Consider the following 27,576-nt stretch of genomic DNA (forward strand, 5'->3'; position numbering starts at 1 on the left):
TAGCTTTTGGCACGGCAGCTCCGGCTGACCAGCAGCAGCCGTCACTTCTTGCTGAGGACGGTGACTGCTGCTTGCTTTCACCTCAGAGTCTCCAAGACACAAACAAGTCTACATCATTATCCAATTCCAGACTTTATTGATCTATGTTGCAGAGGGCTTTCATTTCCATATTTTCCTGCTCAGCAATATTTTGTGTTGCTTTATGAATGTACAAACCGCGTTTCCATATGAGTTGGGAAATTGTGTTGGATGTAAATATAAACGGAATACAATGATTTGCAAATCCTTTTCAACCCATATTCAATTGAATGCACTTTGCAAATAATAATTAACTATAACATTTCATGGCTGCAACACGTGCCCAAGTAGTTGGGAAAGGGCATGGTCATCACTGTGTTACATGGCCTTTCCTTTTAACAACACTCCGTAAACGTTTGGGAACTGAGGACACACATTTTTTAAGCTTCTCAGGTGGAATTATTTCCCATTCTTGCTTGATGTACAGCTTAAGTTGTTCAACAGTCCGGGGGTCTCCGTTGTGGTATTTTAGGCTTCATAATGCGCCACACATTTTCAATGGGAGACAGGTCTGGACTACAGGCAGGCCAGTCTAGTACCCGCACTCTTTTACTATGAAGCCACGTTGATGTAACACGTGGCTTAGCATTGTCTTGCTGAAATAAGCAGGGGCGTCCATGGTAACGTTACTCGGATGGCAACATATGTTGCTCCAAAACCTGTATGTACCTTTCAGCATTAATGGCGCCTTCACAGATGTGTAAGTTACCCATGTCTTGGGCACTAATATACCCCCATACCATCACAGATGCTGGCTTTTCAACTTTGCGCCTATAACAATCCGGATGGTTCTTTTCCTCTTTGGTCTGGAGGACACGACGTCCACAGTTTCCAAAAACAATTTGAAATGTGGACTCGTCAGACCACAGAACACTTTTCCACTTTGTATCAGTCCATCTTAGATGAGCTCAGGCCCAGCGAAGCCGACGGCGTTTCTGGGTGTTGTTGATAAACGGTTTTCGCCTTGCATAGGAGAGTTTTAACTTGCACTTACAAATATAGCGACCAACTGTAATTACTGACAGTGGGTTTTCTGAAGTGTTCCTGAGCCCATGTGGTGATATCCTTTACACACTGATGTCGCTTGTTGATGCAGTACAGCCTGAGGGATCGAAGGTCACGGGTTTAGCTGCTTACGTGCAGTGATTTCTCCAGATTCTCTGAACTCTTTGATGATATTACGGACCGTAGATGGTGAAATCCCTAAATTCCTTGCAATAGCTGGTTGAGAAAGGTTTTTCTTAAACTGTTCAACAATTTGCTCACGCATTTGTTGACAAAGTGGTGACCCTCGCCTCATCCTTGTTTGTGAATGACTGAGCGTTTCCTGGAATCTACTTTTATACCCAAACATGGCACCCACCTGTTCCCAATTTGCCTGCTCACCTTTGGGATGTTCCAAATAAGTGTTTGATGAGCATTCCTCAACTTTATCAGTATTTATTGCCACCTTTCCCAACTTCTTTGTCACGTGTTGCTGGCATCAAATTCTAAAGTTAATGATTATTTGCAAAAAAAAAATAGTTTAGCAGTTTGAACATCAAATATGTTGTCTTTGTAGCATATTCAACTGAATATGGATTTAAAATGATTTGCAAATCATTGTATTCCGTTTATATTTACATCTAACATAATTTCCCAACTCATATGGAAACGGGGTTTGTAGATGAATGTACTCCTAAATTCAGGAGACAAAGGTGACATAATAATACGGAAAACTGACTATTTATTTGCTTTTATACACCCATTTGATCTTGGGAGCACATGATGGGGGAGCACACAACAACATCAAGAACCTGTTAAACAAAGCTAGGAATGCAGTTAGAATGCTCAACAATGTATGGCAGTCTCAGCAATACAACACCAAGACCAAACTTAAATTACCGTATTTTCCGCACTATTAGCCGCACCTAAAAACCACAAATTTACTCAAAAGCTGACAGTGCGGCTTTTAAGTTTCGATCTCGCAACTTCGGTAAACAGCCGCCATCTTTTTTCCCGGTAGAACAGGAAGCGCTACTTCTTCTACGCAAGCAACCGCCAAGGTAAGCACCCGCCCCCATAGAACAGGAAGCGCTTCTTCTTCTACTGTAAGCAACCACCCGCCCGCGTAGAAGAAGAAAAAGCGCGCGGATATACCGTACGTTTCATTTCCTTTGTGTGTTTACATCTGTAAAGACCACAAAATGGCTCCTACTAAGCGTCAGGGATCCGGTTCATGAAAAGACGCAATCTCTCCATCCGCACACGGATTACTATTTCACAGCAACTGATATTCCTGTGAACCGCACTGTGGATACAACGGGAGCACGTACGGTGAATATTCGCACCACAGGGAATGAGAAGTCATCCTTCACTGTGGATTTAGCTTGCCATGCTAATGGACAGAAACTTCCACCCATGGTGATATTCAAAAGGAAGACCTTGCCAAAAGAGACCTTTCCAGCCGGCGTCATCATAAAAGCTAACTCGAAGGGATGGATGAAGAAAAGATGAGCGAGTGGTTAAGGTAAGTTTAAGTTTACGCGAAGAGGCCGGGTGGCTTTTTTCACGCAGCTCTGTCCATGTTGATATACGTATGTTTGTGATTGCACATTTGCGTACATTTTGGGAGTGAACAGAGTTGTTAGAACGCTGGTTTTTAATATATTATTAAAGTTTGACTGACCTATCTGACTGTTTTTTTGACATTCCTTTAGCGCAGTTAGATGCGGCTTACAACACCGGGCGGCTTATAGGTGGACAAAGTTTTGAAATATGCCGTTCATTGAAGGCGCGGCTTTTAACCCAGGGTGCCTTATGGTGCGGAAAATACGGTATATCGGAGATGTGTCTGCTCCAATGACGAGTGACATCCAACAGCTCTGTCTTCCACACAAAAAAGTTCTGAGAAGAATCTGTAGGATTTATTTTTGGCCCAACACAATATCCACCCAAGTCCTATCTGATGCCAGCAAGAAAGCATGGACAACGTAGCAAGATGGCGCTAGTGTGATGAGGAGAGAACCTCGGTGGGTAGAGCGGCCGTGCCAGCAACCTGGGGGTTACTGGTTCGATCCCCGGTTTCTGCCATCCTCGTCACGTCCGTTGTGTCCTTGAGCAAGACACATCACCCTTGCTCCTGATGGGTCGTGGTTAGGGCCTTGCAAAGCAGCTCCCGCCATCAGTGTGTATGAATGGGTGAATGTGGAAATGGTGTCAAAGCGCTTTGAGTACCTTGAAGGTAGAAAAGCGGTATACAACTATAACCCATTTAGCATAACCCAGTTAACCTAAAAATATTTCAAAAGTTGGCCAACACTGGACACCTGGAGGAAAAAGAAAGAGAGGACAACCTGAAACTACCTGGCATCGGACGGCAGAGGACGAAATGAAAGTGATGAATTTGACCTAGGTATATGTCCAGAAAACAGCCCACAACAGACAGTTTCTTCCCGACCTGCAAGGAAGCATAATGGGCAGTAAGTAAGTACTGTATACTCCTATTCAGGTCTCTGGATTGCCGGCCTGACCATTACGTGTGAAATGACACAAACAAGTAGTTTTTGTGTTAGCTACCTATTTCGGAAAATTTGTTTTTCAGTAAACGTCTTTCATCATGTCATGATGGGAACATCAGGTCTATAGATTAAAAAATAAATAAATAAATGTGTCGTAACTCTCTGATTTGCGTAAGGCATATCCCACACCCCGAATTGTAAATAATGTAAATAATTCAATTTATATACTGTGATGATTATCTTGTGTGATGACTGTATTATGAAAATAGTATATATCTGTATCATGAATCAATTTAAGTGGACCCCGACAAGTTGAAAAACTTATTCGGGTGTTACCATTTAGTGGTCAATTGTACGGAATATGTACTTCACTGTGCAATCTGCTAATAAAAGTTTCAACCAATCAATCAAGGCAAGCCCTCAGACTGAGTTTCCCCGCAGATTGATGACTTGAATGCACCTTGGGCTCTTTGCAGAATTACTGTAACTACATGGAATCACTGTCATGTCTGTATTCAGCCAAAAGCTGAGCAGAACTGCAGTGTTATTGGACGCACAAACTGTTACTAAGGCTGTCAAACTATTGAAATATTTAATCGTAATTAATCGCACTGTTCATAGTTAACTCAAAATAAATTGCGATTAATTGCATGTTTTATCATTAATAAATGTACCATAGACAGATAATGTTAAAGTTTTCAAAACTACAACTGGACAATGTTTGCTTTAAAAAAGCAGAATGCCACGCAGCCGGCTTGGCTGCGTGGGGGCGGTGGTCCCTGGTTCCCTGGGCACAACGCCTCCTGTTTGTGGGTTGGGCTCTCGGGGGTGATGGGGCCGTGCTCTGGCTCCCACGCACTCTGGGAGTCGAATGTATTGTACATGCAAATTCACATATGCTCACATACGTACATAGGTACCTACGCTCCCACATACATACACAAATACAGTACATATTTACCTACCTAATGTTCGTACATCCACACGCACATTCAATATACAAACATACACATACACATACTGTACATATACATTCACTGTACAAACACATATACACATTCTGTACATATACATTCATTGTACAAACACATATACACATTCTGTACATATACAAGTACATATGCATACTTACACTCATGCACATAATCACGTTTCATCAAACATATATTAACGTTGTTGCCCTAGGGTAAACTGGGTGTAACACATGGCACACTGACAAAGCTTAACCTATTGTGACTATAACAATCTACAAGGTTAATGTAGGTTGCTTCTCTTTCTCCCCCTCCATTTTTCTGCATTCTTTCGTATCTCAAGTTATCATTACGTATATGTATTGTTGCATTTAAACAACTGTATTGTTGATAATAAAGGTAAATTATTGGTATTGTTCATTATCAATAGCGCTATTTCTATTGGTATTTGTATTGATCCATTTGTAGTGTAATAATGCTCATTGTCATTTCTGTATTATTTTTTATTTTTCGCTAACTGCTTATTTGCTATTACTTTTACCATCATATTTGTACATGTCATATTTGCTGATGTTGCTCTATTGTTGTTGTTGTTGTTGTTTGCTGTTGTTGTTTTTGTCTCTCTGTCTAATCCCCCTCTTGTCCCCACAATTTCCCCCTCTGTCTTCTTTTTTTTTCTCTTTCTATCCCCTCCTGCTCCGGCCCGGCTGCACTAAATGATAATATAAATACATTTAATAAAGTCAAATACAAATAAGGCAACAAGAGAAGTATCCTACACTTCTCTTTTGTAAAGTAAATCTGAACAGCCGACATGGGCATCTACATCAACTATATGATTTGCCTGAGAAGCTGGACAGGACAAAAAAAATAAAAATAAAAAAAAAAATTAAATAAAAAAAAATTAAAAAAAAAAAAAAAAAGCAGAATGTTTAATAAACATATTATTAAACGTCTCAACACAAAATTAATTAATTTAAAAAAATAACCTGCTGTGCTTTGGTGTATCCCTGACAGAATTTCAATTCTTGCACTTGCAATTGGAGGAGAGAAGCTACACTTCTGTGTTTAGATACCAGTTCGGTGCTTTAATACTACAAAATGTGGATTGTTATGATCATGGTTTGTTTGTCAAATATCTTTGGTAATTGTTCTACCTGAATAAATGCTTCTGATATTTTGTACATTACAAGTTAATGGTATCTACATCGCTGCATGACAATGTTTTAACCTTCTCTATTTATTAATTATGTGCTATTTTCAGCCTGCTAAACATTCTGTAATTGAAGACTATCAACCAGAAAAAGTCATGAAACAATATACAAAATATTTAATCCAGTCAGAAATTGCCCCCCTATGTTCAACTGATGTACTTTTATTTTTTCAGGTTGAAAATATCACTGTCCTTTTTCACCGATTCTGTTCATAACCTTTACGGACGGTATTTCTATAGACGCAGTCAGGGCTTTGAGGGGATCTGGGTTGGTAGTTGCAGGATTAGGTCTCTGCTGTTTGCAGAAAATGTGGCTTCATCTGGCTAATCTGGATCTGTTTGCAGCTGAGTGTGAAGCGACTGGGATGAAAATCAGCACCTCCAAGTCTGAGTCCATGGTTCTTGCCCGGAAAAGGGTGGAGTGCCTTTTCCGGGTTGGGGAGGAGATCTTGCCCCAAGTGGAAGGAGTTCAAGAACCTCAAAGTCTTGTTACCGGTCGATCTAGAATATAAATTAAAGGGCATTAAACACATTGTATATTTCTTGTTGCACTCAAAGAACATTTTACAATTTTCCATAATCAAGAATTATATTACAATATAATAAAAAAGCTTTATTACCATAATATCAAATTATTTATGATTTATGGTTGCCAATCCTAGTCTGTGCTTTAAGAAAAATATAATTATTAGTAAGTACTAAAAACAAAATTATTACTACTAATGTAAATACACAGATAAAACACACATTTGTTCAAGATAAAACACACATTCAGTCATTTTACTTGCACTAGTTAACGTTAGATGGGCGGTCTTAACTCCGCTAGTATTTCGCATCAATCCAAGCAGCTGTGTGCGTGTCTACGTATCTACATGTGCACAGCAGGGGAGCTGGTTAACTTATGAGAGTAGTATGTGTTTGTGAGAATGGCAAAGTGTTGGCTGAGTGACGTCAGTGAGTGAATAGGCGAGTAAAGAGAGAGAGCGGTAGCGCTTGCACTGCGTAGTAGAGTGATGAACGGGTCTGGTTGTGTCTTGCAAAACTAATAAAGCAACCAGAATGTCACAAATCGGCGGCCTCGAATTCTGACTGGAAAGCACAGCTTAGCATACTCATTGTAAAGTGAAAGGTTACCCCCGACAAAAACATCGACCCTGAAGAGAACGGCTGCCCTGTGCTCCTTGACGACCGTCTGCACCGGAGTCAAACAGCAGGACAGGTGTAACAACTACATTATTTCCTGTACTTCTTTATAACTCCTTGTGCAGATCTGAATGTTTATTATTTAAATGTTTACCTAAGTTTGAATCAAAGGTGGTAATACTAATCGCCATGTTTGGCGAGGTGTGTTTTAAAGCAACACTTGAAGTGCGGCACTTTCTTTTTTAAAGCGTCACTTTTACCGTTAGTTTTGATGCCTGAATACCTCCATATTGCGCCTTACGCACCCTCTTTATTAACCAGTAGAATTGTTGTTTTGTTGGCATTCTTCCTCGCCGAGATGTTATTGCTTGTATGCACATTGTGTGTGCGTTTTGACACACTCAGCATCATGCGCCTCGGCTCTGTATTCACCGCTGCAGATGAAAGAATGGTACCGATTTCAATCAATTAGTATTGCGGTACTTTATCAGGGGGTGATCAAGGGTGATGGGTCAAATGCAGAGAATAATTTCGCCACACCTAGTGTGTGTGTGTGTGACAATCATTGGTACTTTAACTTTTTTATCAGTACTGGTATACCGTACAACCCTACGACCCTACCTCAGATAAGCAGAAGAAGATGGATGGAATAGCACAGATTACATTACAAAATATATTTGAAAATTAAAGCATAATTGTTATGTAAGCCATTATTCATTTTGGTTAGTGTAAGTTGGACCGAATGAGACGTGTAGCGCTTTTATTTTGAAGCTGGAAATGTGTGATTGGTTTGAGAAGAGGTGTATTGACATGTATGGACAACGTGACAGTCTCCAAAAAAAGAGTGCCTCTGGACTTCCTGCCTACCTACCGTTTTCTCTTTCTGCTGAGCTTTTATCCAATCTTCTAACACTAGTTATAGTGACAATCTACATTTTATGTTAACAGTGCACTAAACCAGTTGTTCTCTAACTTTTTTCACCAGGAAAACCTCAGAAAACACTTGGCTCTCCAGGTACCACTATGATGGCCAACATTAAGCATAAATATTCATTAAAAGTAAGGCAGACGTTTTATTTAACAGGTGTATTTAATATTTTTGGCTACTGTAACATTACACAGAGTTTGAATAGTAACACCGTGTTTGAATATTTCATGAAGTGATCCTTTGGCGTACTGCTAGAAGGAGCCTGCGTACCACTAGTGTTACACGTACCACAGTTGGACAATCACTGCACTAAACTGTAAACTAGCATGGAATTTAATTTAACACAGAAGTGAAGCTCCACCTTTCTGAATGCAAGGCATTTGCTTCAGTGACGACGTCTCAAAATGATCATGAAGGAAAATAGTCTCGTCTTGTCGGGGGAACCATTTGCCATGGCTTTGGACCTGGGCTTTCCATAATATTCCTTTTCTTTCTTTTCTTGCTATTTTTTCCTGCTTGTGGTAACTGTAACAAAGTAACTGAACGCAGGGTAAGACAGGATGCATGCACGTTCGTCGCGGATCAAAATAATTAGCGTTGTTAAAAAAAATTACAGTTAACGCGCTATTATCGCGTTAACTTTGACAGTCCTGTTTGTCAAACATCATTACATCATGTTCATGTTTGCCCAGCGTCCACAATACCAATGTCGGACCAGAACACACAGGTCTTTCCCTTTTCTATGTATTCTAAAAAGTGAAAAACTGCTAGTACCATGTGGTTAACAATGCAGGTAACAGGATTAATAATTTCTGCCTACGAATCACTCTAAAACACATCCAAAAAGCGCCTAAAACGCTCTATTTACATGCTGTGACCTGCATATTAACCAAGCTAAAGCAACATTGTTATTGTAAGGGCTAACACAGAGGAAATACTTTTCTGGCACAGTGACATATCGCCTTACTCCCATTGCTCCTCCGACCACTAGCAATTAACCAGTTACTAGCTACTAGCTAGCTTGAACTGCTAATAACGTTGGTTGCAACCTGCCGTGAAATAAAGAAGTTTGAGCTGCTTCTGCTGCTGCTGTATTGCCGTTGAGTTTGTAAAAATTGATGCTATATTATAAATTCATGCATCTCACCAATAAAGTAGAAAGTTGTGGCACCAAGCCAGGAAGTTGGTCAATTTTGAAAATCCACACACGATACCAACTTGATACTCTCTCAACAGCATAAAACCATTGCAACATTGCTAGGAAGCATTTTAAGATTATTCTGAATTTAGCAGCTCAGGGGGTGAAGATGTCCTGAGCTAAAAGATACAACATCCCATCAGTACGCATCCCAGTGAGAGCGGACATTGTAAGTCACTGTTTTATGTTTTGTTTGAAGCGTTAAGCAACAAATGCTACGATTGCTATGGGCTCTATGAAATCAATGTGCCAAGAAAAGACGTTCTGGTAATGCCTAAAATGACCAAAATACTGTAAATATTACATGCTATCATGAATGTACATTACACACATATTTACAGCGCGTACAATACATAAAATGGTGTTGGAGGATTTTGGATGGTTTGTGGAGGACTTTATTGGTGGAACAGATTGTATCCCTATTATCTACATTACTGCTGCCTCTTACAATCCGGTTTTCACTATTTAGAATACACAGAAAAGGGAAATATGTGTTGTCTCACATAAGGATCGTGGATAAGACAAATTCCAAATCAAAAGTACAGTTTCCCTGTAAGCCGATGATTTTATTTACAATTGTTAGCAAGTCCAACTCCCCTAACCTGGCTGCGCTGAACAGGGCTGTTAATAGGCGAGTTTCACTCTGCTCTAATTCTTAATTCTTGGGGTGTTTTGATGAAAGTCATATTGTATGCTTCCTTTAGCACCAAACTGGCACAAAAGCAACTCATTTATAAGGTTATTAACATTTTCTATATCAATTGATATATTTATTATATTTAATTTTGATACCTGTAGGGGAATGCATTTCACTTGCTATGTGTTTTTGCTGCGCGCCACACACAAAGAACCAAATCAGACATGTAGGCAGGCAAGCAGATCCAAGTCCTTAGATGGCGGTGTTTATTATTTCCTTCTGTTAACATTTAGCCTTCAGTTTAACTGTAGGCTGTCTCTGAAAGACTACATGCAGGCAGTGCGGAAGACGATACCAATAAGAACTGTCCAAGGTCCTGAAACAAGTATCTCTTATCCCAGGGGTCGGCAACCCGCGGCTCCGGAGCCGCATGCGGCTCTTTGATCACTCTGATGCGGCTCAGCTGCATACTTGCTGACCCTCCTGATTTTCCCTGGAGACTTCCGGATTTTGGTGCCTCTCGCAGAAACCTCCCGGGATTAATGTTCCCCCATTTTCACCCTAACAATGATAACAAGGGCGTGCCGTGATGGTACAGCCTTTAGTGCCCTCTACAACCTGTATTAACAGAGTGCCAGCCCAGCCTCTTTTTAAATGCATTTTCTGCTTGCACACGGAAGCGACAGCAAGGCATACTTGGTCAACAGCCACACAGGTTACACTGACGGTGTATATATAAAACAACTTTAACACTCTTACTAATAATGCACCACACTTTAAACCAAAACCAAACAAGAATGACAAACACATTTCGGGAGAACATTTGCACCTTAACACAACATAAACACAACAGAACAAATACCCAGAATTCCATGCAGCCCTGACTCTTCCGGGCTACATTATACACTCCTGCTACCACCAAACCCCGCCCCCACCCCAACCCTGCTCCCTCACACATCACACCCCCTCCCCTCCCTCCCTCTATGCGTCGGTTGAGGTGAGTGGGGTTTGGTGGGGGGTGGGGGGGGGGGTGTATATGTAGCCCGGAAGAGTTAGGGCTGCATGGGATTCTGGGTATTTGTTCTGTTGTGTTTATGTTGTGTTACGGTGCAGATGTTCTCCCGAAATGTGTTTGTCATTCGTGTTTGGTGTGGGTTCACAGTGTGGCGCATTATTAGTAAGAGTGTTACATTTTTTTTATACCTCCACCGTCAGTGTAACCTGTGTGGTTGTTGACCAAGTATGCCTTGCTGTCACTTACGTGAGCTGGCAAAAGCCCCATACACCGTGTGGCTGGGCTGGCACGCTGGTTGTAGTGGACGTTAAATGCTGTACCTTCACGGCACGTACGAGAGAACAGTGTGATATTCGTAGTCTCCCGGAAAAATCGGGAGGGTTGACAGGAATGACGCTGTCAAGCACCATTCATATAAAACCCGCGGGCCGCACTAACTTCCTATTTTCATATAAAGGTGTGGACCTCGTGTCTGAGACCCTTGCTTTCTACAAAGCATAAAGCAAAAAAAAAACTTTGTATGCAGTGTTATTTCATGTTAAATTTCAAAAGATTTTTTGTGGCTCCCATTGTTTTCTTTAATTTGTGAAACTGGTCAAAATGGCTCTTTGACTGGTAAAGGTTGCCGGCCCCTGTCTTATCCAAACAAGTCACAACACATTTTCTGAAAGCAACCCATGGGAAAAAAAGTGTGTTCAAGTTTTTTCCCCCTAATATACATTTCATATCCACTACACACACTTTACTTCATGTACGTTTGAGAGCTGAGCCTGTTACACAATATATGCAATGAGAGCAAGCTTCAAAGACCAAGTTCAAAGTTAAGTAGGTCTTACTGCAGCTACACTTCAGGGGCCGTGCTTATTATTTCAACGTTGAATCTGCAAATAATTAACTGAGAAATAAAAGCATTGGTTTTAAAGAAACTCGCCTGCAAACATCTAAAAAGTATTTCTGTTTGTCCCACGCTGCATGAGTGTGAAAGCACACATGATTTAGTAGCGAGGCAGAGAGTTTGTAGCTTTTTTGTTGGATGTTCTTTTAAGCTGCACTGCCTCTGCATGCATGGATCAATTGGTGCCATTTTGGGCAGTACTGGAGAGTGAGTGCTTTATAACATACACACACACACACTCACACACACACACACACACACACACACACACACACGCACACACACACATACACACACACAGAGACTTTACAAACTTATAGTGTTGTCTATTTTAAATGTCTAAATTAAGCAGAGTCTCACCTAATAAGAGATGCATCCTAACAGCTGTTCTGTAGTTAAATATGAGGCTTGCCAAACAATGGTTTTGACATCATCACTGGGCTGTGGAGTAGGCATGGACATAATAATTGATCACAAATATGTGTTGATCATTAGTAATTGGATCTTGCTTGATACATTCAGAATTTTAGGTTCTCGCATTGTTGCGTAAGTTGTGACCCCAAGACGCGAAAGCAGGAGGCAACATGCAGGTAAGAGAAGTATTTAAAGTACACAAAGTACAAAAATAGAGTGTAATAGGGTAGTGCAAACAAAGCACGTAAAGCCAAGTGAGCTATAACAAAATATGACCAAATAAAAGCATGCCAACAACAACAAAAACATGAAAGGTGCCAGATGGAAGAATGTGGCCAGAAATGGTACTGCAATCACGGTCTCCTCCCACTCTCCATGACTGAGGTTGCCAGATACACAGCCGAATGTGAATCCTACTCCAAGGAACTTCAAAATGGCAATCGACGAGTCTTACGCTGTAGATTTCTCTTGTTTATGCTTTTTGCAAGATGGTTTACAAAGTAATTATGCCACATTTTACTGATGTCGATTAGCCAAATGTATTTGTAAAGTTACGCAGCAATATTTACGTCGGGAGTCGGGACAGATTGTTGGCATTACCCTGCTAAAAGGTAGAGTTTAACCGCACGGACCACCATCGAAATAATTATGTATAATAATATATAATATATTACATATCGCATAGGCCTACTTTGATGACAAGCCAAGGCCAACAGTAAAATTACCGCCACATTTAGTTCAGCATAACTCCATGTTGCATCCAACCTCACACACTGCATTCTCTTCCATTTACGCACATCACCATCTTTCAGTGCAGAGAGCGATTCTATGAGCCAACCCACGTTACGCATAAACCACATTACGCATAAATCATATAGCCTACTACCATGTCAATACACAAAGTAGAAAATATTACATGTAAAGCATTATATTGTGCCAAGCAAATACCACCCCATATGTGCTTGATGCACATATAGTACCAGAAACCACAATTAGCCCTGCTAATTTTGGAACGCATTTCCTCAGCATATCAGCATATTGAGAATGAAATAGGCACTGACACTACCCATATCCACATAGGTTTTATCCATCAAAAATATATTTTGCCCTGTCAGTTAGATGAAACATCGACATACAGGCTAACGGGCATATATTTCCCCCGTTAGCCTGTAAGTTGATGTGTCATTGACCGGGCTAGCATGCTAACTAAGCATTATACTAGGAGCTGAGCATCACACTATAAGCATTCATTGCACAAATATACTAGCTTTGTTAGACAAGATCATAGACTATTGGACAATATAGTTTACATACGAAACGTCCATTTCCGCCTTCAATCGTCTCCATCTTTCAAAGGCGTCCCCGATACAAATCTTTGTTGTGTTCCTGGCTTTGTCATGAATAAGTTGAGAATTGTAACGACGCCTTTTAGATTTACTAAGGTCTGACATGTTTAGTAACTTTACCAGTGGCAGTAGATCGACGAATGTGGCGGTGCGTAACTGGCAACCTAGATGTGACACACTCACTGACTTTCTAACTGGTCAAACAGTGGAGGGCGGGACATCGAAAAGAAAAAAAGAAAAATTGTGGGGGCTGTAAATCAAATTTTGAAATGAGCATATCCCGGCTGAACTACCATTATCAGTTATAAAGGTATTCGAAAAAGAAAATTATTTGTTAATGCCTTTTGACTTGGCAGGGCCATTTAATGATGACTTGACATGAAACTGATCGCCAATCAAAAGCAAGTGAGGGAAAAAGTGCTCCTCGGCATGGAAATAAAGTCACTGCAAGGGAACATACATAAAATAGGAAGTGGTGACAAAATAAGAGTGCCTAACAATAACAAAATACCCAACACAGGAAAAACACTACAAAACAAAACCAATGGGTCATGACATGTATTTGTGAATTATGTTTGTCAGGTTTTTACTCCAGTATTTACTTCATAATTCTTTCTACTTTATTAATTTTCCATAAATTAATTATATAATTAATAAATCACAACTTTTAAAATTGTATTTTCAGATATTATTTACATAACAATTATAATTTTTGTTATCTTAATTGTTTTTAACACGTTTGATTCTCTTCTTTTTCATTATTATTGCACAAGGTGTCCAGTTTTCTACTGTGCACTACTACCCTTTCATTATTTGTATGATATTACTTTGTCACAATTTATCATGACGGTTATTATTATTTCTTGTATTTTGTTTCATTTCCTGTACCGTGCTCTTCTTTTAGTTTACACTCTCTGTTTGCCTTCATTTGCCACCAATTATCATGTGGTCTGAGCGCTCGCTTCCTGACCTGTCTTCGATTAGCAATCAGGAAGCCTCTTTAGCCAGCCTCATCAGTTTAACAGGGTTAGATAATTGTTTTTGTTTTTTTTAATCATTATTGGGTTTTCTTTAACTTTTTTGTTTTCCCTAATGAAATATATTTTTTACGTGCACTTCACCTGCTGTCTCTGCATCTGGGGTCCAGACCAACAACAAGAAACACAACGTTAACATGTTTTTCAATACACATCCTTTTTCTTTTTACTTTCAACTCTGCAAAAGCTTTCCCTATTGCTACACCATGTCTGTTCTTTTCTATTGTAATCAGAAATGGTGAGACTTAAACACAGGAAGTAAACAAACTTTAATGCTAAAATAAAAAACAATGAATTACTGTATTTGCCAACATGTCAAACACATGGTTATGGGTAGGGTTAAGTATGAATTGTTCCCCAAAGTAACATGTAACAACACTATGATAGCAAACAAGTGCTAAATAACGGGCACAAACTAAACCATTGTGCGGACTATTAGTGGGTGTGTTGCGAGTGATCTATTAAGATAGCGTGCACATTTGATGACAAGTGCAAAAGTTGTGGAGACTGCCTTATTTAGATGAGGTTTTTTTTATATGTACTACTGTCTGTCACATGGAGACACTCATTGAGTGAATATCCATGGCATCATGCGTCAACTTGTGGTGTGTTGCTATGTTGTGGAACATGCCACGCACAACTATAATCTGTTACACTTTTTCAAGGCTGTTAGAAGCACTCTCGCAGTGCCATCTGCAACGGAAACTTTACTTTTTTGTGCGCTAAAGGTGCGCTTTAATTACTGTAATGGTAAGCTGTGATTATCCAAAGAGGAACAAATGTGAAATGAAAGAAGTGTCTTCATATGTTATTAATATGTCTCCTGTATGAAAAAACAAAAGCCATTAGAAATACATCAGCAGACACCAAAACAAACCAATTCAATTAATGTTGGTGCTTGCTGTCTCCAAATTTGCCTCTTAAATCATCTACCAGTTAAAAAAATTGAATTACTGGATAGACGGAAAATATTTTTACTTCTGACATTGCAAATATGGATTGGGGTTTTTCTCTTGGTCGTCTGTTATTGCAGAGATCGCTTTCTTTGCACAGTCATTGATGCTTAACTGTGCCAGATTGCACATACTTTACAAATGTGCTAAATAGACACAAAAACTGCGGCCGCAGGCAGTTTCACACTTGATAAATCACATTGCGGGTGCTAAATGATCATCACCTCTGTCCACGAACTTAGTAGATCAGCTTTGTGTGTGCTATCAAGTTTGCACGTGTTTTAATACACGCAAACCTTTGGTGGATCAGGCCCGAAAGGCCTGATTTACCAAGATCCAAAGACCTTGCGCTAAACAGCGCATGCAATCCATAAAATAGTGTGTACTATTAGTGGGCGTGTTGCATGCGCTCTACTTAGACTGCATGTGCACTTGAAATGTGGTGCAGACCGTCTTATTTAAATAAGGTTTTAGCGTGTATTATACGGGGCATCACCATATGGAGACACTCTCATTTACTGCACACTCATGTTTTCATGCTTCTACCTTTGCTATGTTTTCAAACCACTAGTGGTAGGCAAGCTCCAACTCATGGTACGCCAATTATTAAGTGATTAGTGTTGATTTTTTTCTGTATTCAAACACAATGTTGCTGTTCAAACTGTTTGTAATGTTACAGTGGCCAAAAATATTAAATATACTTATATAATATATAATAAAACCTATTACTTGTTTTTAATGAATAATTTAGCCTACTACGCTACTGTATTTAAATGTTGGTCACTTAGAGAGCCAAGTGTTTTCTGAGGTGGTACTTGGTGAAAAATGTTTGAGACCCACTGCCTTAAGTCATCTAGCAGCTATGAAATTATAAAAGCATCTTGCTGAATAGACAATGTGTCTAATATTTTTTATATTTCTGACCGTCCAAATATGTTGAAACGTACACGTAGGACAAAGGATTATCTGTCTATTGTGTGTCTTTCCTCTCTCTTTGCGTCCTATTCAAACGTGCTAAACAAAATGCAAAATAGTGCTCCCAAAACGTTGAGTGTTGATAAAAAACATTGCACGTGCTGTATAATATATTTGCATTTTCTCCTCCCAGTATTGTGGGTTTTTTGATGATCAGCATATAGACAAAGATGCAAAATGTGTGTGTGACAATCATTAAAAAGGAGAAAATGGATTGCATGCCTTATTCTGCTCACTTAACAGACACAATCTACTTTGCAGGCGTTTAGTGTGCAAAGTGGTGTGAAGTTTGCTATGTTGGTGTCAGTGCGCTATTAAGTTTGCTCGTGTTTTAGTACATGCAAACCTTTAGTAAATCAGGCTCTAAGTTTACAATTGAAATGTTATCAATCAGTTTTGAAGCAACTGAGGTTTGCTGTCTAAAGAACAACATGACCATCTACTTACTGTATCGGTAGGTTGAGCTACAACCACACAGACCTGCACTATAGGCAACATCTTTTTTGCCGATCGTGCCAACATAAGACTGGACAATCACAGACATTCTCCAATCTCATTTAGATGATTTAAACAACAATTGATTAGTCAGTTGTATGGATATGGCCTTGAGCAAACCTTCCAATGTGAATGGATGGTAGAAAGCGACCCACTCTCTCATGTATCACCAACAATGGATGGTTATAATTGATGAAAACCGAAGGTCAAATTTTGTTTATGCATGCACATGATCATACAAATTCTAATTGAAAAGACTCTCAAAAGAAGCACAAAGGAGCATCATGTATCGTGTGCAGTAAAAAAAAGCCCGGTTGTATAATGAGAGAGGTTGAATTCAATAGAAATCCAGTGTATAACCTTGCAGATTTGTATGTGAAAGTAGCTTTCACATCTGCATCTCTTTGTTTTCGGGGTCATTTAAATACCTTGAAAAGTACCATTCAGTCTCTACCTGGCAGCGCTGTGACACTTTTGTTTTCCTTGTTTTCCTCTGCCATGTCTTTGTGCTACAAACCAGTCCTCGAGGAGGGAAGAAAGCCACACTTAAAGCAGAAGGGCACTACTGATGAATCTCTGCGTCAGTATCCGTTATTAGACGCTGAAAAAGCTGTGCAAACAAGCTAGGGGTAAAGGTCAGAATAATATATATATATATGTGTGTAATATATAATAATATGTGTCCATCTTCAAGTGAAGATGCAGTAGAGTGCGTATAGAGCAGAACAGCCGCTTTGAGCCATTTCCACATTCTCTACTACTCTCTTAATGAGCCTGACTGCTGAGTGTAGCTCTTTAGCAGTCTGCAATTAATCAGACGTTTCCTTGAAAAGACCAACAACAAATGTTAAGTATCCACTATCCCCGCCTTTTTCTCTGTTGGAGGGTGCCGTTACTTTTCTTAGATCATTGCACTTTATGGCACTTTGTATTGTGGACTTTGACATAAAGCAGAGCCTCATCTCAACAGAGGGGAGTTTTCACAGTGTGGTCTCATTATGTTGGGTGCCAATTAGGTGTGTAACGTTGCTCGATAGTATTGTTATATTTTGATGTATACATATCCATAGATCGATTCATATTCCTAAAAGTGATCACAAATGCAATAGATAGTAAAAAATGTGCTGCTGCAGTTTTTATGGGTTTAACTAAAGCATTTGACACAGTTAATCATAACATCTTAATAAACAAATTAGAATGGTATGACATCAGAGGGTTGGTCTTGAACTGCATAAGAAGCTACTTAACCAACAGGAAGCAATACGTGAAAATAGACGAACTGACTTCCACCGAGCTAAAAAATATCATGTGGCGTACCTCAGGGATCAATACTCGGACCAAAGTGACATTTGTAAAGTTACAAAGGTTGAAAAAGTTAGTATTATTTGCAGATGATACAACAGCATTTTGTTCAGGAGAGAACACACAGAAGATAATACAAATAACTGAAGAAATGAACAAATTAAAAAGATGGTTTGACAAAAACAGACTATCTTTGAATCTCAGTAAAACTAAAATAATGCTATTTGGTAACAGTAGATGAGAAAGTCAAACACAAATACAGATAGACGGAGTAAATATTGAAAGGGTAAAAGAAAACACATTTTTGGGTGTATATTGATCTGTGCTTGGCAAGTTTGCCTTCTGGAAGATAGGTATCCATCCAGGATCGTTTGTATCCATCCCAACATTGATGAAGCGTCAGGAACTGTTTGTTTGGATTAAGTTTTTATATACATGATGTAAGTAAATATGTAATGTAGTAACAGGCACATTTATAATAATATTTAATATTTACGTAGTTTAATCATTTTAAGCATACGCTTAATTTCATGTTTTTTTTTGTTTTTTTTAACTACATCAATGATTTCTGCTTACTGCAGACTTTGTGAGAGCCAACAAACATAATACAACATCATTTACTGTGCAAGGTCTGCTGTCATTAGGATGCCAACTGCTTCGATTTAGATAAAGAATGACTCCTAATCCTCACAGAGAAACGGTGGTGTGACCAAGCGTCTTTTCGTATCGTTCTGGCCGCTTTCGGGCCCTAAATGGCTGTCAAATTGTCTCAACTTGTTGGATTATATCCTTAGCCTTCTACTGTCCAGGTGAGCTACATTATTTATGATTTACAATAAACTTACAGGGAGCAAAGAAGCGAGGAAGCAGCAGATCACCCTGTGATGTAAACATAGGCACACAAGAAAGGGATTAGGGCGCCGCTAAAAATAGTTTGTCTGTGTTAGCGCTTATAATAGCAATATCACTAATACTTGGTTAATATTCAAGTCCTGAAATGTAAATGGAGTATTGTTGGCGCTTTCTGAATGGTTATTTATTGGATTTTATGGACAGAATAGTGGAGCTCCCATTGGCTTTGCTGCTGTAAGCAGACTTTTATTTAAGTTTATTTAATACTTTGAATGCATTTTTTTTTAAATCCATCCGTCGTCATGGGTTTCATAATGATTGTGAACGATAGGCAAAATTCCCAAAAAAGTGCAGTTGCCCTTTAAATATCCAATCATACCAATATGCAGTACACTTTGCTTAATAAACATTTTACTGTTAATTTTATCCTGCATTGTTACATTTTATTTTCTGGAGAAGCAAGTAGCAGTCCAGTTCAACACCACTGTAAACGACAACCCGAAATAATAAAATAATATTTTTTCATGAATACTGTATCTTTTAAAAGTGTACATAATCTTGGTGAAGGCAATAATGTTTCATCTAGAATGTAATGTTTATTACTATTAAAATACATTCTTTAGGATGATTAGTAGCATTCATGTCCGTCACACTTTACGATGACAGAGTACATCAAAAGCCGTTAAACATGTCAGCAGGTTTCTAAAATGTGCCATTGTGTTCCTCCTGCAGGTTTTGCCATCCTGCAGGCCATCATGGAGTCGGCGGTGGCCAACAACTGGCAGGTGACGGCTCGCTCTGTGGGGAACATTGTGGACCCCACAGAGTACAAACGCATCATCGAGGAGATGGACCGCCGGCAGGAGAAACGCTTCCTCGTCGACTGTGAGGTGGACCGGATCAACTCCATACTGGGGCAGGTATAGTAGAGACATTTTTAACTGTTTTTGTACTCTGAAGGCATGATGATTGATTGACTGATTTCACATCTTGTTGTCATTTGGAAAATGGTGTTAAAACAAGAATATATTTTTACATTCACTCAGCCTTGTTGTTATTGCTTGCTGCTTGTTAGAGGTCACCTGTGCTTTAGGCAGGAGGAGGAATTAAACAGCCTCCTCCTGTTTGTTTCCTTGGCAAGCTGCAGTTTTCCCACATGAGTCACAATGACTGTTTGCTTGCTGCAAGTGCACTTTGGAGAATATCTATGCAATATATTGTAATTGGGAATTGTACTTTTCAAACAGTGCATATTTTGTGGTATTTTGGATAACGTATGCAGATGTGGCCACTTTGTCTTTAGTAAAAAATCTTAATCAGTATTTCTTCATAACATTTTCATTTTCTACTTTTAAATGGGCTGCTTTTGAATGTTATATGTTATGTAAATAAGTATAATTTACTGTATTCATATATTTTATGTTATGTTTCATATTTTGTATATTTATTAGTTTTTTAAACATTTAAATACATTTCTATACCATATTTATATTCATATTGATGTGGTTAAAATACAAACAGTCCAATCATATAGCTGCACATAACATAATACAACAACATTTACATTACAAATAAAATAATACAGATAATAATAAAGTATAAATATATAAAACTGATATTGGAATATTACTCTATTACGCTAACGCACACTTAAACAAATGTAATTTTAAAATATTAATTGTGTTATTATTTTTATGGATCACGGTTGAAAACAAAGTGCTGTACATAAGAGATGAATACAATTACGGCTGTTAAAATGAACGTTTAAATGCTGATTAAATTCATTATTATTGTTAATCTGATTAAAAAATTAATGCAATTAACCCATCCGCAACGTACAATGACTCAAAATCCCTTAAAAATGTCTCTGGCAATGCATTATGGGCAAGTAGTGTGACCGTCAAGCATGTTCAAATGAGCAGTTGATCCGTTGGTGACAGGCTGCAGAAGCAAACACGTCAATATGGGAGATGCTCAACAGCATGTTAACGCTATACATGGGCAATGTGAGTACAAAACAAACAATAATAATCTGGATTTACAAATTAATATTTAACTGTGATTAATCCACAGCAACCTCTTGATTAATCTTTTTTTTTTAATAAGCCTTTGACAGCACCAGCTGAAACATTTTGTAATTGTTGTGATTTGCTTTATAAAATGTAGCCATTTATACATATTTGTGTCTAATTTTGACATTGAGCATACAAAACAAGCTATAGTCAACTTCCAGTGGCGGGCCGTGCGTTTCCCAGCTAGGCCTTCAGTGATGTACGACTCCAATGATTGCCTCTCAAAATACCATCATTTATGTCACCACATGACCATTGCTGAAGAAATACTACACAGAAACACATCTACTGGGGATTGAACCACATTAACAGTGTACAAAACGGGTTATTTTCTGGCGCATTTAAAAATCAATAACCCCGCATCAGCAATTAAAACATATCTTATGTGGTACTGTCAAAATTAAAATTGCAAAAAGCATGTTAAATATTAAAAAATAAAGAAATAAAATATATGGACTCACAATTTGTGGGACCCATTCGAGCTTCCGGGGTTGGCCGACATCGTCTCACAAGATGTAGTTTCTCTTTAAATATCCTTCTTGAAAATTTGCCTCGCAAATATATGTGTTGTCTTGTCTAATCATAAAAGATGCAGACGAGGCGTGTTGGCTGAGTTCTTAAAGTTTACTCCACAGCGTTCTCATCAATAACATGGTTACATTCAAAAACCTAAACGGGGCTACTGCGCGTGCTCTTCGCTACTGTGGCATGCTGGGTAATGGAGTTCTTATATTACCTAGCTCATAACATCACAATATATATCTGCCTTAAGCCAGCTAGAAGGCCATACTGACAACAACTCCTGATCTGATTGGCTATCGCAACTGTCTGTCAAATGTATGTCCCCGTTCACTTAAAGTGCATAGACGCCTGCATTGTTGATTCTGAAGGCCTCTGGCAGATTTGGTACAGCATGGCAACATAAGCTAGCTTCAATTCTGATTGGATAAAAACTCTATAACCTAAAAACAGCGCTGGAAGGAGCATAATATGACATGAAGAGAATATGAATAATTTGAGATATTTAGGGAAAGTCAATGGAAAAAATAAGTGTATCTTTAATTATGATCATGATTTCTGATTATGTTAGGCCAGCAGAGAAGGCCTTGCTGGCCCTGACGGCACACCACTGGTCACTTCCTGGTTTAATTAACTCAGCACTAGAATGTTTCAAAGTGATGTTCGTACGGGAGATTATATGAAAAATAAAGCATTAAGTTCTGTCCAAATAAAGCATCACTGTGCCTCTGCAACCTCCCCCGCCGTGACGCAGTCCAAAACAATGGCCAATCTTACGAAACAATGACGTGACTCTATGAAAAGACTACATTTTGCCATGAAGAGGATTTATTTTTCCATCATTTTCATCTAAATCGTAAGGGATTTTCAGTCATAGCCCTTTTTGTCTTTGTCACCATACACATGTGAAACCATGACAGCATATGACTAGATCTGACCAATCTAAGTCTATGAGCATGAACTGATGAAGCCGACTCGGATGAGAGGCGAAACGTCTTCCAAGACAAACCAAACAGTCCAGTTGCGATCGATTGAATGCCCTGACATGACAGCATATTGTCCACAGATTTTTGGGGGGGCGAAATCAACTCAGATTTAAAACAAAATGAATAAATAATGTGGTCAGAGAACAGTCTTAAATCAGCATAATTGTTTGATATACTGGCACATACAAATGATGTACTGAGGTACTGCCTCCAAGTCAGGTTAATTATAGTAAGATGACAATGTTTTGTACAGATTAGAAAGCTGTTTGGTTGAATAAGAGAGTCATTATGCTTTGAGTTAGTAACGATTTGAACACCAAGATCACAAACCTTGTTCTAGAGCCGACAGTATCAGCATTTAAATAAGTTTAGCAATAGCAAATCATAGCACACTGAAATGGGTATAAACTCTTTGTGTATTTAAAGGGGTCATATAATGAATTTGTTATAGATTTTATTTTACGGACCGTCTTCAAGCCCTGACTGTCTCTTCAGAATGCGCCGTTTTGTGGGTGGTCTTATTTACGTGCCAAAGTCGTCCTCCAGGCCGAGCCCCCTTCGACTGTGTTTCCACCCTTTCAACCATGTTCTAGTTTTTAGCGCTTCTATATTGAGTCTAGTGACGGATATAAGTTAGAACTACTTTATATTACAAATAGCAACTGTGGATGATTTTAGCATGCACGTGTACGTACAAGCCGGCCTGCCCCACAACAACAGGATAGAGAAAAAGAAGGAGCATATTGAATGGTGCAAGCATAAACATGTGTAGTTCCATAACTCTTAAGGCCCAAGCTGTTTGTTTACATGCTTGTTTTATTTCTCTTTGCTATTTGGGCTTATTGGACCCTAATTAGAATAAAAACTATGAATCATCTTTTGATATGATGTAGTCCATAAGTACACAAACGTGTACCGGTACTTCATGTGTAGTGACATGTTAATTTTTATTTTTACACTTTTTTTTCCAAATTCCATTGTATGTTATACTCTTCTGACACCACCAGATAGCAGTATAAGTGTCCACATAAGCGGCCATAAGACCCCAATTCAGTAGTGTACACAATTTTGGAAATAAGAGCTAAAAGGTGCTGTCCACGCACGTGGCCACTAAGGCCTTTAGAGTTAATGTAAGTTATTAAGTATGTCTGAATCAAATACAACCATTACCATCGATTAACCAGTACCATCTACTTTATTAATTTAAGGCGTCTGAAGCATTTTGGCAATTCATCATTAAAAAAAAATTGCGGTTGATTTTCCCAAAAGTTTCACACAAACACACACATATATTAGAATGCTGTACCTTCCCTGATAGAGGTCATTTTCCCATCAGAGAACTGGTGATAGGTCCTTCTTACAATAACAATTGAACAGTGGTTCTAATGGGTATTATATGACAGCCAAGTGTAGAAAGGCACAACATGCCTTCAACTCTGGAGAACAAATCCTTATGTGAGCTGTGACATCAACACTTGCTTTAATGTAATATCAGCTCCAAATGTAAGTAGGACACACTGTCCCATAACAGCAACAACAATGAGCCTACTATAAATAGCCTAGCCTCCTAGCCAGTGGGAAGATCTCTCGCAAAGGCTGGAGTGAGCAAACACAACCGAGATCACGCAGGCATCAGAAGGCGACCATTAGGCACGTAATTTATTTATTTTTAAACGCTCTTTAGTCCTCATTAGATCGGCATTTACACCTGCATTCATTGATGCAGTTGCAGCTAACTCTGTGCTTCTCAACACCATCACCCCTTGATGACAAGCGGCCACCCACATTTTCCAACTCCAATTTCTCAATTATTTTATATTTGTTGAAAAAACTGTTTGAATTTAAGGTAGTACAAAACAAGTTTAACGAACAATACAGGAACAATACGCTTTTATCCATCAAAAGTGACTATTATTTAAATAATAGGTGTCTCTATTTTTCTCTATTCTGCTTCAATCCCAGACGGATAACAGTTTCTCAATAAAGTCACTGCAAAACTAAACATAAAATAATATAGCATTTTTGGTCAAGCAATTAAAGTCATCCATTGGCACTTTACTCTATTGCAGTTTTTCTACATATTCTATTTTTTTTTTAAATCATACTACGACTCCTCAAAGTTCAGTTCAGTTTCAGTTTATTTCGAACATGCATACGTTCCAATGTAATGCATCACATATTTCCAGTTGTTTCATTACAGCACGCCTGAAAAGGAGTAGGAAGAAGCTGAGCTTATTTAATCCTGCCCCTTTTCATACCATAGCAATTTTATACCATTTCCTTGTTCTCTGTAACAGAACAGTGAATAAATAAATAATAAATAAATTATATACCATAGTAAGTAAACAAATATTAAATACATAAATAACTTTTATCTCAAAAGAAAAAAAAAAGGGTTCAAGATGTTCATCATAATTATTGTTCTGTGTACTTTGTGAACACTTGTTGTTTGAACAGTCTCTTAAACTGATCATAATGGTGATTTGTTTGATTTCTTTGCTTACACCATTCCATAATTTAATTCCACATACTGATATGCTAAAGGTTTTAATTGTTGTATGAGCATACACATATTTTAAATGAGATTTTCCTCGAAGGTTATATTGCTCCTTTTTTGTTGAGAATAATTCTTGGGTAGCAGGTTATTGTTTGCTTTGTACATAATTTTAGCTGTTTGCAAATACAAAATCAATGAATTCAATATTTGTGATTCAATAAAAAAAAAAGGGTTTGTATGTCCTCTGTATCAAACATTATGTACTATTCAAATTTTTTGTAACACAGTTACACAGTTTTTTGGTCCAGAACATATTTTTCTTTATTCATTATTGACGTGTTTCTTACTGCCTTATGTTTTATATTTTTTGACATGAGGTTTCCAATTAATTTTATCATCTATTATTACACCCAAACATGTTTTCTTTTACGCTTTCAATATCTACTCTGTCTATCTGTATTTGTTTGAGGTTCCCTTCTACTGTTACCAAAGAGCATTATTTTAGTTTTACTGAGATTCAAAGTCTGTTTTTGTCAAACCATCTTTTTAATTTGTTCATTTCTTCTGTTATTACAAAACCTAAAACCAGTGAAGTTGGCACGTTGTGTAATTTGTAAATAAAAACAGAATACAATGATTTGCAACTCCTTTTCAACTTATATTCAATTGAATAGACTGCAAAGACAAGATATTTAATGAGCCATATATTGATTACAAGTAGTGCTGTTGCAGTCTTTTCCTTGTAAAATGTTAGTGTTTGTTCCAACCAAGCACCGCCATGTTGCGTTGTGACGTCACTACGCACATTGCATGATGTCATCACCACCCGGAAGAATCGTTAAAAAAATCAATTGACAAAATGGCAAGCGATTCCAAGGAATTGATACACTGAGAACCGGTTTTAAACAAGAACTGGTTTTCGTTTTCCATCCCTAGGCATCCATGTTTATTACTTCATAAAACTACTGTAGTTGTTTGTAGTACGTTCTAATTTACTGTCTTTCATACAACATTAGTGATGGTCTTTGGAGACACGAGATGGATGAATAGCATTTTAATCCATTTCAATGGGAGACGTTGATTCAACATGCGAGTAGTTTGAGTTACGAGGTCCACCTCGGAAGCAAATAAACTGAGATGCACAGTGTTGGGCAGCAGCACGCTACAAGTAGTGACGCTACGTAGCTTAACTACATTTCCAATTAGCGTGGCGGTAGCGTCGCTCCGTTTTGAACCAGTAGCGATTCCTGTAGCGCTGCTATTTTTAGACCCACGTAACAAGGTAGCGTCCTTCAAACGCTACATGCTACAAAGAAAGCAAATGGACTGCAAATCCAGGGAGAAAACAAAAAATACGGAGAAAATATAATGACCTGGATGATTGGGAACATCCATAGATACGGAAAAAATCCATTACGATTGGTTAGGTTATGTTTGATGAGTCAGGATTAGCTAAGGTGAGGGCAAAACATTAGCCAATCGTGACTCATCATACGTCACACGTGAGGCAGTTTTTACTGTAGCAAATATGGCTGTCAGTCTCGGCATATCTGTGCAATTTCAAGTATTTTGTGCAATAAAAGTCAACATTTTCTCAACAGAACTATTGTTCAGTTCAGTTTATTTCGAACATGCATACAATACAATTACAATGTCATGCGTCACATAATTCCAGTTGTTTCATTACAGCATGTCTGAATAGCAGTAGGAAGAAGCAGATCTTATTTAATCCTCCCCCTTTTCATATTATAGCAATTTATCCCGTTCCTTTGTTGTCTGTTTGCGCATTAAGGATTAAGAAGGAAGAGGGCAACCATTTTGGCCTTTTACAAAGAGCGTGGAGCATTGACGTGAGGTCCTAAAATATATACTTTTCACTTGTTTCCTGCTCGTGTGGTCAACCCATGCTGTTTAGTTACACACTGCTTTAAAAGTTACATAGGATTCCAGTCCTGACATAAAAATGTTCAATTTTATTGATTTCCGTTCACGTGAAGATGGATATTTTTGCAAATGTTTGTGTTGTGAGACAAATATTTTCCACTTTTCCTTTTGCCAGATTAAAACAATAACTGATCCTGTGCTGAAAATTCTCAATTCCAATACAGAGTATAAATGTTGGTGTTTATTTAATATTATTACTGTATTATTGGTTCATTTACTTTCATTTCCGGTGTTTTTTCCTTATTTTGTACATGGTACAACTTTGCAAATGAAAAAACATTTTAAAATGTTAAAAACCCAGACAGAGGACATGTTTAGTTTGTGTTTAATATAATAAGGAATCAAACTGAGCATTTTTTATATGTCTATTAGTTTGGTGGCAAGTTGTACATTAAGTTGAGATGTATATTTATACGGAGAGTAGGAAGGAGATTCACATAGCCCTATTCTTTGTGGTTTACCTGACACATGAAACGTGACAGATTTGGGAGTTGCACTATCCACTCCAACCACAAGACGACAGTAGAATATTGAATATCTTAAAATGTGTTTTGTGGCAATTTCAAATTTGACCACAGCGTGAGTTGCTATGCAGAGTGGCACTTT

At 38.4% G+C, this 27,576-nt stretch overlaps 1 protein-coding gene across 6 annotated transcripts in view; it reads left to right on the plus strand.

The window, feature by feature from the left end:
- Window positions 1-27,576, plus strand: part of gria3a (glutamate receptor, ionotropic, AMPA 3a) — a 267,421-nt gene that overhangs the window by 128,557 nt on the left and 111,288 nt on the right. For all 6 annotated transcript variants that reach the window (XR_009815421.1, XM_061962200.1, XM_061962198.1 and 3 more), the window contains exon 4: window positions 19,685-19,872. Coding sequence is in view for 5 of the 6 variants with exons in the window: in XM_061962200.1 (XP_061818184.1) it covers window positions 19,685-19,872 (188 nt within the window). In the remaining variant the exon portion in view is untranslated. The remainder of the gene's footprint in view (window positions 1-19,684; window positions 19,873-27,576) is intronic.

Source organism: Nerophis lumbriciformis, linkage group LG09 (assembly GCF_033978685.3).
Source record: "Nerophis lumbriciformis linkage group LG09, RoL_Nlum_v2.1, whole genome shotgun sequence".
NCBI classification, from domain to species: domain Eukaryota; kingdom Metazoa; phylum Chordata; class Actinopteri; order Syngnathiformes; family Syngnathidae; genus Nerophis; species Nerophis lumbriciformis.